The sequence below is a fragment of the Berghia stephanieae genome, chromosome 9, assembly GCF_034508935.2.
Source record: "Berghia stephanieae isolate SIO BIC M18660-M18661 chromosome 9, UCSD_Bste_1.3, whole genome shotgun sequence".
In the NCBI taxonomy this organism is placed as follows: Eukaryota; Metazoa; Mollusca; class Gastropoda; order Nudibranchia; family Aeolidiidae; genus Berghia; species Berghia stephanieae.
The window spans coordinates 15,185,613-15,199,389 of NC_088368.1; the positions used below are offsets into that span (position 1 = coordinate 15,185,613).

The following is a 13,777-nucleotide window of genomic DNA, read 5'->3' on the forward strand; positions in this document are numbered from 1 at the left end:
TTGAGTTACCGGCTGTGATCTTCAGTTCTTTTGTTGCCTCTTGATTATTCAAGTGGAAGTTTGTGGATACTGATTTGGTGGTATTCATTTTTAGGTACCACCTATCAAAATATTGTTTCAGGCGGGTGGTGTCTTTGCTTAGAGTTTCTTCAATCTCTCTCCAGTTTTTCGATTGATAGGCTAAGGCCCAGTCATCAGCGCATCCAAGTTTGAGTGCTTCGCAGTTTGGCATGTCGGAGATATAAACATTGAAGAAAGTTGGTGCCAAAACTGAACCTTGTGGTACCCCATTTTTAATTTTGCGTGTTTTGCTTTTGTTTTCTCCCAATATGACATGGAATTGTCTTGTGCCAATCATGGTAGACAGCAGTTTAAGCGTCTTTCTACCCATCTGGTCACTGACGATTAACATCACTTGATGCTTTTTTCTTTTGTTCTTGTTGTTGATGTTGTTTTGTTGTTTTGTTTTGAGGTTTTTGTTTTGATTTTCTGTATATTGTTTGTTTACTGGGGGTTTATTTTGGTATTTTGTTTGTTCGTTTTTATTTGTTTGTTTGTTTTGTTTTGTTTTGTTTTTTGTGTTGTTTTTTTGCTTGTTTGTTGGTTTTTTTTTATGACACCACACAATCTTAAACCATCTACATTAAATGAGGTTTTTCAGCCTCAAAATCATCCCTACATAATACTGGTTAGTCGATGGGTCACAATAAGTGATTAACCACCCCAATCTGGTTTATGCCGCAGTGAATTAGAAAAAAAATATTTTTTTAAAATCAAAATGATCCGAAATGGGAAATTTAAGAAGATTTTTAAAGGTTAAAAAACATAACTTGCTTTTTAAATGATGACATTTGTTCAACTCAATTTTTTAAAAAGTTTGCTTAATTTGTAATTGTATGTATCATGTCCACAAGCAACATAATACTGTTAGCTACAGTCATTAATGATTAATCACTTCCATATTCCTCTAGGTTTACTATATAAGAGAAGTCCTATATTTCAAGCCATGGGTTCTCAACTCTGTCAAGTACCTTGAACTGGGGACAGTCATCATCAACATATTCAGTAAAATGGATCTAAGCCCGCTACTGTCTTCAAGACATACTGATTCTTTAAGGATTACTTTTGACCTGAACAAAGATCGTAAAGGCTCAAACAAGCAGACAGATGATATCAACAAATGTAAGATACTCAGATGAAAAAAGGATTTTTGGAGATGAGGGGTGAGAGGAAGAGGTCATGATTTTTGAGATGAAGATTATTTCAGGCTAAGACTTCTGTCTTTCTTAATGAAACAAAGGCATTTAAACCGTACAATGCTTATTATATTGGATTATTAAAAAAGGGTTTTGAATGTCCTTAATATATCTTTGAACTGCGATAATTTATCAACAACATATGCCTTCTCATAAATAAACTGCATTAAAGATTATTGATTCAGCTCATAGAACTCATTTTACCTCTCATAATAGGCTAACAATGATAATACAGTCCAAGCCAGTTTATTGGGATGACTCGTTTCCCAACAAACTGTCCCAAATTAAGTGATGGACAATTCAGCAATTTTTCAGATTTATCACTGTCCACATAGTAATCAGGGAAACTTATTTGACATCTAATTTGGGTTACTTCAACGGCCACTTGACAGCTAATTTGATCTAACGATGACAGACAAATCTAACTGCACTAAGCAATTAACGAATATTGCCACTCATAACAGTTGCATAAGTAAACAATGGATTAAGAATGCTTTGTCTACCCATTCATCTCATTGAACAAACCATTTGTTGGTGACAGCCTTGAACATACAAGCTATTACTCATTACTCATTGCACCATTGGTCAGTTGACCCATGACCATGTGCGTAACGATGTCAGTCAATGACACTGCCAAGGAATACAGGTAAATTCTATTGTTCACTTCTCTATGATGACTATGACATGTGATGTGACGACACACCTGATTATCTGTTGCGATAGACACTAACAGGAGATACAGGTAAAGTCTGTTGTTCACACCTCTGGATTGAACCGTACGACCATACATCCAGTTGACTGTCCTGTTTGACTAATTTGCATTTTATGGACCTAAATGTGTTGCAAGCGCCGTAAAACCCTTAAAAACAAACAAACAAACAACCATCGTTTTAAATTGGAGACAACGAAAAAGCTCTTTAATGGGGACAGCCATTGTCAAAGTTTGTCCCCATTAAGTGGCGGTTGACCCAATTGAGCGACTGGGAATTGGAAAAGGTATGACTTTTTAAATAGAAAAAATTCAGTTCCCAAGGAATCGTCCCAATAAATCGGCTATCCCGATTAAGTGGCATCCCCAATACCAGCTTGGACTGTTAAAGTAAAAATAATTATAATAATAATAATGATGATGATGATGATAATTATAATAATATTATTAATAATGATAATTATGACGATTATGATAATATTCATAATAATAAAATTATTAATAATAATAATAATATTGCTAACAATAATAATAGTAATCATACTAATGATACTGATTACGTACTTATCCATGGCCTCCGCTTGTCTGCACGTTGCCTATCCTATGCCTCCACGACGATCTGTCCTCTGCCTCCCTCATGTACTCGGGGAGTTTGAAGGGATGTTGCTTGTTGATAGCCTCAAACTGGTCAAAAACCTCAACTTCTGTCAACCACGAGCTCTTTTTCCCTCTATGTAGCCACTGAGTGTTAGGTTTTCAATGTGCCCTAGTCCCAACCTATGGCCAAGAAAGCCCATTTGCCTTTTCTGATGGTTTTCACAGTTTGGATGGGTTTCCCTATTCTATGCAATTTCACAATTAGGATGGGTTTCCCTATTCTATGCAATTTCACAATTAGGATGGGTTTCTCTATTCTATGCAATTTCACAATTAGGATGGGTTTCCCTATTCTATGCAATTTCACAATTTGGATGGGTTTCAATTTCACAATTTGGATGAGTTTCCCTATTCTATGCAATTTCACAATTTGGGTGGGTTTCCCTATTCTATGCAAAACTTCTACGTTTATTATTCTATCTGACCATTTGATATTTCGAAAGCCTATAGGTGGTTTTGACATACCTTGTCTAGAGTCCATGTTAAACATGTGTAGAGGAGAGACGAGAGAATGATTATGATAATAATGATGATAATAATAATAATTATAATAATAATGATAAATATAATAATTATGATGATGATAATGATAATAAAAATAATAATAATAATAATGATATTGATAATAATAATAATAATAATAATAATGATAACAAAAAAATAATAATGATGATGTTGAGTTCATGATAACGATGACAGACAAATCTTTATATGATTTTTGAGATGAAGCAACGAGAGGAATATTTTTATAAACCAAATAGGCTAAAGCTATCCTACAACTACTTTTATTTGAGTTGTTGTGAGGAAGAGAACAACATGAATAACCTCCATTTATTCTTTGCTACAAAAAAGTTACAATACAATTTTTTTTAAAGTAATGACATTTTACGTGATCATTTCTCCAAGCCAGAATTATAAGATCATCTTAATAATATTCAATCTCTAACAGATGATGATAATAATAATAATAATAATGACGATGATGATGATGTTGATAATAATAATAATAGATATTAATAAAATTAATAATGATGATGATGGTGATAATGATAATAACGATAATAATAATAATAATAATAAAAATAGTAATAGTCATGATAATTATAAAATAATAATAACAACTTTAAAGTCAAACTAGTAATGATAATAGCATTGATGATAATATTGATAGTAATAATAAAAGTGATGATGGTGAGTATGGTGACGATATTAGTTTATCACCTTTTGAGAGATATAGCTCTCTCCACACAAGATGAAAAACTAAAATGTGCTGTTATATTCTCTCCTTTTAGGGAACAATATCAAAATTGGATATTATTTGAAGGATGGAAAGTTCTACTCAGACTGCCATTTCCTAATGGTCAGTAAAATGTATGTAGTTTGATGTTAAAATCAAATTTTTAAAAATCACCAGATATAACATACCTAGGGTAATCAGAGGAGTCCAATAAAAAACACAAAAAAACAACCGTGGACTTAACTGGGAGCCGAGACTGGCTGCTTTGTTTGTGAGACAAATGCTAGATCAATTGATCTATTGGAACTCCCAAGTAAAAACTAACCAAGTAAATCCATTATCAGACTAATGTTTTGTAGTTCAATGAAGCAATGTCGAGCACAGTCACCTTATATATTGTCAGAGATCTGAAACAAACAGGAGCATAGCTGTGATAATAATAGCAACACCGTGTCACTGTGTTTGCTTTTGGTTTTTATTTTTTAATGTTTTTTTTTTTAATTTTGACATCCACTCGAATCACGTGTGAATGAGTAGCTGACTACTGGCAGTCACATAATATTATGTCAGACCTTTGATAAAACAGGATGACTTATAGCCAACTTATGGGAGCATCACCCTTGAATCATATACCTATGATGTTCGCATGGGTGTACGATCCGATAGTGATGTCGTTTCTTCTTCTCTTTACTAGCCTATCCTGCTTCTTTGGTTTGTGATTGTATTTTTGACAGGGGATATTTTTTTTTCTGTAAATATTCTGCCTGTTTGTTCTTGGTTATTTATAATTTAGCTTATGATATCTTTAGGTTATGATTTTGATTTACATTTGTACTATTTTTGTTAGATTGCTTGTTTTTTTGTTTCAGCGGTCTCTCATATAACCTCAATTGTGTTGGAAGAGACCTAAAGCAACAAACAAACAAAAAAAAGAACCAAATATACTTCTATATGGCTTGCTTTTAGAATAAAATAATAGGAGCATGAATATAGTCAAATTGTAAAAATGCTCTATATAGAAGTACATGTCTAAATCTGAATTTACCTTTTCACAGATTACTTTAAAAGAGGATGTTGACCGTATTGTTAGGTATGAATTTCCCCCTGAACAGAATGGAGTAGGTTTCTCCTTAAGTGACCATTTGGCCACCACATACTCAGATTTGTTCAAGTTCTTAGAGAATATTGAGTCAAACAAGTACAGAACAAAGAAGACGGTTTTCATGTTGCCACGATTGACTAAGGTAAAACACCACTCTACTTTCCACTGTCATGCTGAACACATTTATGACTAGTCGTAGCAAAACGCTATTATGTCGGGATGAACCATATGCTGAACATTAACATATAGGTATCATTTATGGACTTTTATTGGAAATTTCGAATTTGTTACAAATTTGAAAACTTAAAAGATGCTCAATCTCGACCACTTCGTGCAAAAATTCGATGATTTCATCAGTCAAAATTTCCAAATTGTGAATATTTGAAAAATCGACAAATTTTAACCAATAAAACTTGATAACATCGAAAATTTCAAAAGTAGAAAATTCAAATTTTTCATCATTAGAAAACTCTACAAATGCTCAAACTAGACCATTTTAAGAGGAAATTCGAAGATTTCATCAGTCAAAATGTCCAAATTGCGAAAATGTGTAAAATAAACAAATTTTACCCCTCCCAAAAATGTGAAAATAATGAATTTCTCGAAAGTCGAAAATTCAATTTTTTTATTCTGGAAAAACTTGAAAACTGCTCAAATTCCATATTGAGGCTATGACTATTAGTAAATGGGGAGACATTCCATATTCAGGGACCACTTCAATATTATTAAATTTGGAGAAATTCTATATGCAAATGCCATTTCAATGTCTATTAGTAAATTTGGAGACATTCCATATACAGGCACCATTTCAATATTAGTAAATTTTGATACATTCCATATGCAGCCGTCAAAATGTCCAAATTGTGGAAATTTGAAAAACAGACAAATTTTACCCTCAAAAAACGTGAAATTATCAAAAGTTTCGAAAGTCGAATATTCAATTTTTTTTTATCATTTGAAAACTCCAAAACTAGTCAAGCTCGATTATGTCATGCAAAAATTCTAAGATTTCTTCCAGTCAAAATTTCCAAATTGCGGATATTTGAAAAATTGACAAATTTTAACCAATAAAACTTGATAAAATCGAAAATTGTGAAAGCAGAAAATTCAAATTTTTCATCATTAGAAAACTCGACCAATGCTCAAACTAGACCATTGTAAGAGGAAATTTGATGATTTCATAATTCAAAATGTCCAAATTGAGGATATTTGAAAAATCAACAAATTGTACCCAATAAAATGTGAAAAATTTAGAATTTTTTATCATTTGAAAATTCGAGAAATGCTCAAACTCGACCATTTCATGCAGAAATTCAAAGATTTGATCAGTCAAAATGTCCAAATTGCGGAAACATGTAAAATATACAGATTTTACCCCCCCCCCCCCCCCCCCATATGCAGGAGCCACTTGAAAATTATTAAATAGGGAAACATTCAATGTCTATTAGTAAATTGGGAGACATTCCATATATATATATATATATATATATATATATATATATATATATATATATATATCAACATGTTAATATGTTAATGTATGAAGACAACATAGGCAATATACTCAATAGTTCATGGTTTTAAATATGCTTAATTAAATGACAAATAAAAGTAAATCTAAATTGACATTAATTTTATAAGTAAACATATAATTATTAATGGGAAAGCAGTGTACTTGCTTTAGATAAAGCTTACAAATTATTCTTTTCTTTGTTTTAAAGAGCAGATGGTTACTCTTTTATGTGCAGCTATGTAGTCATGTTGTATGACACTCGCTTTCGGATTGAAAGGTCGTGGGTTCAAGGGTCGCTCTGTACATAGTTGAGTCCCCTCCTTCCCCCCACTGTCTACCCAGCAGTGATTAGGTAACTGGGTCTGTTTGATCTGATTGAAAGTGCTTTTTTTTTTATAGACTAGCGTCCTATCCTAAAGGTAGCAAGCACTTGCTATGGTCCATTTCACGCTACAGAAACCGGGATAAGCTCTGGCTCCATGGGCCTAATGGCTCTGAATGACTACTTTTACTATTGTAATTATTATTATTATTATTATTATTATTATTATTATTATTATTAATATAATCATAGTCGTTATCAACACCATAATCGTAATTACCATCATAACCACATTCTTTATTCATATTTCCATTCAGGCATTTTTATACCAACATCCTAATGCCTTCCAAGCGTATATTTTAAAGATTACTTCTGCTAATGATTACAGTCCTGGTCGACATGACGTGGACAATGTCAGATTTCAAGTCATGGAGACCAGGTGTATGTATATGGACAAATTTACATACAAATGGAATTCTGGAGTCTGTGTAAGGTTAAATATGAGGCTTTGGCAAAAGGTCGTTTTCATAGTATTCAACTCAAAAATGATCCAATACTGAATTCATTTTTATTATTCTTCCGAAAGATAGTTTTAAAAAAAACATTTTTCTTCCTTTGTTATCATAATTGATTACTATTGGAATATTTTTGTAGTGAATGTTACAAAAACGACCATTTGGTACAGCTTTATAGATGAAATGGTAATAAGTTTTCTTTTTTACCAACTGAGCATAATTTTTTTTTTTAGGTTTGTCGATGATGCAGTGCCAGACAAAGCAAAAATAAAATAACCATTCGAAAAAAATCATTATGCCTTACTGGCGATGGGACCACAGACGTCTTGATAACCGATTGGACTTGTAACCATTACGATGACAATAGAGATAATGATGTGAATTTAGATAAAAGCATGGGTGTCAGACAATACTTTTGAAACTGATTGAGAACTTGAAAAAGGCAGTGCACTATGTGATGGTTTTATCTAGAGTATTTGATTGCTGGCCACATGACATACTAATTACCAAATTTTGGCTTATGAGGTGGCACAAATATGTTGCTTAATAGTTATTTATCAAAAGGAAAACAGGTTAGAATTGGAGAAATTGAGAGTCAGTGGGAAGAAGTTTCAAAGAAGGTGCCAAAAGGATCAATTCTATGTCCATTCCTTTTTAACGTATTCATAAATGACATATTTTATTTATAAAAGATTCAGTCCTGTATCATTATGCCAACAATAATACAATTTGTTACTGCCATAAAGAATTTTACACTTTTATTGTTGTTCTTGAGCGGGAGAGATATAAATTGCATGAAGGCTAATCCAGGCAAGTTCCAGGCTCTAGTTGTAGGCAAAAGAATGCAGAATAAATGCCCGGTATTTAATATTGATTTAGTAACAATTCCATGTGAAGACGCTGTTAGGTTACTTGGAATTGATATTGACTTCCAATTGAAATTTTGACTTTCACATTAAGGAAATATGCAGGAAAGCCTCTCAACAATTAAACTTTTTAAAAAGAATAGGAAAGCACCTCTCCAAACTAGAGAAACTAACAATTTTCCACACATTTATTTTATCAACTTTTAACTTTTGTCCACTCACTTGGCATTTATGCTCAAGAGAAAAAAATAAGATCATGGAAAAAATACAAGAACATGCTCTCAGATACATCTACAATGACTCTACCGTACTGACCAAGAGGTATTAACAAAGACTAAAGGTATCCCCTTGAAACCAAGCGAAAGCAAATTATGGAAACAGAAACTTTCAAAATTCTTCATAAATTATCCACAAAATGTTTCAACAATTTTGTAATTTTCAAAGAAAGAAAATATGATTTTAAATACACCGATGCTGCTAATGTCCCAAATATCAAAACAACCCATTTCAGTTAAAAGTCCTTTTATTAAAACCTTTGCAATTTTATAGAATAATCTGCCAGAGCACATAACAGAGACATATTTTAATAGGTTTGAGAGACTCTTATAATAAAGATCACAGCTTCTTAGACTTGTTCAGACCTGTTTTCTGTTCTCGTACGTAGGTGCTAATATTTCCAATTTGTTAATTTTTATGTAAGATATATAGTATTTAATTTATATGCAAAGTATTGACAGTAAAAATTCGTATGTCAGTGAAAAACCTAAAAGGGCTAACTGATTTTAAATCAGATTCTACTTAGGTATATTTTATTTTGATTTTTTAAATTATTATTTTTATATTCTTTTGTTGTTCACACATGTTCTAGTTTGTGTTTTTGTATAACAGATGTATGCATATTTGTATTTTTAACAACAATAAATAATAAATTCAATTCAATTTAATGATGATTATAAAGATGACGGTGATGATAATGATTTTGATCATCTTTGATTTATAGAGCTAGAAGAAGTAAAAATTGACTTTAGGTAATTTGATGATTGATCAAGGGAATTTTTCATCTTATCACTCAGAAAGTGGGACAGGCAAATGACAGCCATGTGGAATGCAACTGCAATAGATTCTCAGGCATATTCTCAGCTGATATCAATCATGCTAAAGATGATGTCACAGAACAGATATTTTCCGTCATGAAGTCCAGCATTGTTTTTCCAACGGAAATAGAATTATCTGTGTCAGCCTTACTCTTGTCATTTTGGATAGCGTACCTTGCCTTTATGGTTATAAGTAAAGGAATCGATGACTTATTGAGAAACAGTGTGAGAATTTTGTACTTTAAAAAAAAATATTTTTTACCATAATATATAGCAATGGTGAAGTTTTATCTTTTGTTTTCAAATCGGAATTTTGACCGATCGCATCAATCTGGTATTGTGTCTGGATGAACTATGTGTGACCTACTGCCTTAAGGGGAGGGGGGGGGGGGGGATGGGTTCTTCGAGTATTTTTTTTTTCACCTTATGCTAATACCAGTGTGTCTCATATATGTGTTAGAGCACATGGTAAGTTGTGTTGAAATATAGTATTATTGACAGTTACTTCCTGTTGCAATGGAAATGCTGCTGTCCTGAATTTTGACTCTCAATTTTCAAATCAATAGGCATCCACATTTTGCAATATATGTATTTTAATCTTTACATACATAGATTTCAATAAAGTTGTCTCCATTTATAAGCATATTCTCAGGAATCAAGCAGAGCAAACTTATAGCCGGATCATGCTTATGAGCATATTCATATTTTTAAGTTTTTGCTATGTCCAATGCTCATATTAAAGTAAAAATAACTGTCTGGGTTAGATGCTAATAAAAGTGACTGAATCCAATGACAAAACATTTACGTTTTGGTTCCATTTCCATATGTGTTATTAACCAGACAACCGCCATTCTCTGGGAAGATATGTATTCAAAAATTTGGCCAGTAAACTTTTCCTTCAAATATTGAACAATTTAAATGGCCCTCACCCTGACCTAATCACTCAAAACTGGGACTGCAGGAGTCTTTAATAAAGTTCGAGGTTTGAGAATTTTTACCAGGATTAGGGTAATTTAAATTGATGATCGTTATTTGACGGACGAGTCTTCTGGTCAAATTTTTTATTACGTGTCTTTCCAGAATATCTCTTTTGCATACCTTTGAGTGATGATTTACAAGTCATATGGATATTAACAATATAAGGTTTTACTTAAACAATAGCAACACCATAAAATAAACTAATTAATAAACAGACAAGGCAATATTGTTTATAAAAACGAAGCCATGTTGAGTTAATTTTTAAAAAATCAGTAATTAATTGCAAAACACGTTTCCTACCTTTATTTCTTAATCAAAAAAGGTACTCCAAATATTTTTGCATGATGAGGAAATATTATCTTTCTTTTCCCCAAAAAAATATTATTAACTCTTCATTATTGTTGTACTTGATATTATATTGATATTGGAAACAATATTAAGTCCTTCATGCTTTTTATTTATTTTTCCAAATTTTCCTTAGTTTCGAACCCACGTATCTTGCAACTACTTTGAGCCTAATGACCAATATCGACTCTTGATTTGTGTGAAAACATCAGCGATACCAAAAGCTAGTTTTAATGGTCGGGCCAGACTTATCCTTATAGGAGACATTAGTGCTAGTAGTGAAATCTTGCTGGATAATGGCTGCTCCTTTCTTGTAAGTTTTATAAATATGTGACTAATCACTTTAAAACAGTACCAAACTGCTGTATAAAACATTAATTAATTGTTTTGTTTTTGTTTGTTTTTTGTTTTTTTTACATTTAATTCAATCTTAGTCAATCTTTTATTCTGACAAAACACAAGATTATCGCAATGGGTCATATATGTGACTGGCAGCCTCAACACAGCATTACGTCAAGGTATGCTATTGCTACTCCTCACAGACATAACAACTTTTTCCCACGTGGTTAGAAAATTCTGAATTCTAACATTTCCCTTCCCCCCAACCCATTTCCTCCCCAAGTTAATAATTCTTTAAAAGAGGATAAAGGTAGATGTATTTTGTTTTGTTCTTTTTAAAAATTAAAGCTGCTATATTTATCAAGAGACCTGACACCGTTGAAAAAATGTTTCTAGAAGGTATTGTGGAGGGTAAAGGAGGGATAGGGAGACCAAGAAGAAGATGGTCACAGGACATCAGTGAATGGATGAATAAGCCCATTACTGAATATGGAAGGACAGAAGCTTGTTTTGGTTGGTAGTTGTGGATGCCATGTCTTGGAGGGATACGCTTTGATGATGATGATATTTATTTTTGTTTATTATTGTTTTGAGATAACAGGTCACATTTGAAGTCTAATCTTTTTGGCCAAAAAGAAAATGCATTTTATTAGAGCATTGCAGCCCAGCTTTGGATGTGTGTGAAGAATGTTTCATGAAATGATTGATTAATGAAATCCTTTATTCTTATATTTTCATTCATCAGAGGGATTCCGAGTCTTGGTTCTTGGTCAGCGTGAGGTTCAATCTTGGGAATCTGGAGGGAGCCTTGATAATAATTGACCAACCTACTTTGAATGTATGCTGGTAGGTCCCAATGGTTTGGATAAAGTATATACCTAATATTCTGATGCACAGTGACAAAACCCCTGAATGTTTCAAATTAGATCTAACAGATATCTAAATCTCTGTCTGTCAGCAGAATGCTCCCCTTGATATTTTAAAAGTCTGTTATTATGTTACATTATTTAGGGAGTGATTATTTAGATAATACTGCCCAAATAGCCAAAGGTATGTGGCTAAACAGATCAAAGATTTTTTAGGTAATGTTATAATAAGTATTGAAAAATATTGCCCAATTATCAATTCTAATTGTTTATTTACGAGGGTTAGTCAAAAAGTAATGGGACAAATCTCCGACTGAGTTCATTTCTTTTTTATGTGATGTCATATTTGGCTCAATTGAACTTACACATGTATTCTTTAAACCAAAAGTTAAAAATTTTGACAAAGTTATGACAGTTCAAAATGGCTTCCCCCATGGATGTCCGTCAGCGTCAGAAAGCTGTCATTATTTTTTTTGTTTTCGAAGAAGACACCTCAAGTAACATTTTTTAACACATTAGTAAAGTATATAAAACTCAGTCATTTTGTAAAGGCAGTGTTTTAGCTGGGTTGAACCTTAGTCGAAGAGGCAATCATTGGAATGACGACACCCCTCTTCCCCCAAAGACCAAAAGCTGATAAATCAGCTCGGGGAATATCATACCAACAGTGTTTTGGGACATTAGAGGTGTAATTCTCATTGATTTCCTACCACAGGGAGCCTCTTTCAACTCTGAACGGTACAAATATACCTTGAAGCAACTGAAAGCAAGAATTAGTCGAGTTAGACTGGCTTTGGAGATGGAACGAGTATTGTTTCTTCATGAAAATGCCCTTCCACACACAAGTGCCAGGAAAAGGGAGGTAATCGCATCATTTTGATGTATAACACTGTCTCACCCTCCTTATTAATTCACCAGACTTGACAATTTCGGACTTTCATCTTTTTGGTCCTGTGAAGGAGGCAATGAGGGGACATTGCTTTGAAGACAATGAAGAAGCCAAGACGGTAGTGAAAAATTAGCTAAAAGTTCAGTCAACTCAGTTTTACGAGGACAAGATACATGACTTTACAAAAAGGTAGACTGTGGTTATTGAGAGAGGCGGAGACTATGTTGAGAAGTAGCATTCTACTCGGCTAATGCCAAGCTTTAATTTGAGGTATAATGCATGATATTGATTCAATTTGTTTTAAAGAAATAAGCAAAGTCCCATTACTTTTTGACTCGCACTCGTATATAAAACATCTGTATTCTTATCTTTTAAATCCAACTGATAATATATAAGAATAAATGTTATAATGTGTATGTGACTTATGACCTCAAAACTTTATTATGTCGGGATGCCTAAGATGCTGGAAGTTTAATTTATAACCAAAAAATCAGACGTTTTTGCATTTAAATGATTCATAGAGGAGAATTGGTCTAGTATTTGAGAAGCAATATGTCACATTTCTCACCAGTTTGTCTTAAATTTGACTATTTAGCAGCTGGATCTTCCCGTCATAGAACCATTTGGTAGCAATGACTATCTTCTAGAATTGAAATAAAATCTTTTAAATCTTTAACATTTTAGGACAAATTCTATTCAAAGGCGAGTCATTCTTTTCATCGATATTTCACCGAGTCATGATTTTAACCAATGAACACTTTAACATTGACTAACTAATATTAATGGATTTCCAAAATTCAAAAAGATTTTTACTCAGTGGAGATAGGGCTTTGATTTATAGGAGTATATCCTACAAAAATAGAAAACAAAAATTTTCATAGTCATTGCTACATTTGGAGACAATGGGTCACATAATGCTTGCCATGTCTATTGCGCGTCTAGAGCTATATTGTATGGGACAGGTGCTATAGAAATATATTGCATCACTGTTATTATTTACACATAATAATGCCTTTTTTGGTAAATTTTGTTTGTTTACTTGTTTTCCTTTTTCTGTCACGTTATTAAAATTAGGCATTCCATTACGCA

At 32.6% G+C, this 13,777-nt stretch overlaps 1 protein-coding gene across 3 annotated transcripts in view; it reads left to right on the forward strand.

Moving 5' to 3' along the window:
- LOC144979756 (uncharacterized) overlaps positions 1-13,777 on the forward strand; it is a 107,400-nt gene that overhangs the window by 31,266 nt on the left and 62,357 nt on the right. For all 3 annotated transcript variants that reach the window (XM_078926770.1, XM_078926771.1, XM_078926772.1), the window contains 7 exons: positions 972-1,182; positions 3,915-3,982; positions 4,915-5,103; positions 7,114-7,284; positions 9,251-9,496; positions 10,731-10,907; positions 11,679-11,779. In XM_078926770.1, the coding sequence (XP_078782896.1) occupies positions 972-1,182; positions 3,915-3,982; positions 4,915-5,103; positions 7,114-7,284; positions 9,251-9,496; positions 10,731-10,907; positions 11,679-11,779 (1,163 nt within the window). The remainder of the gene's footprint in view (positions 1-971; positions 1,183-3,914; positions 3,983-4,914; positions 5,104-7,113; positions 7,285-9,250; positions 9,497-10,730; positions 10,908-11,678; positions 11,780-13,777) is intronic.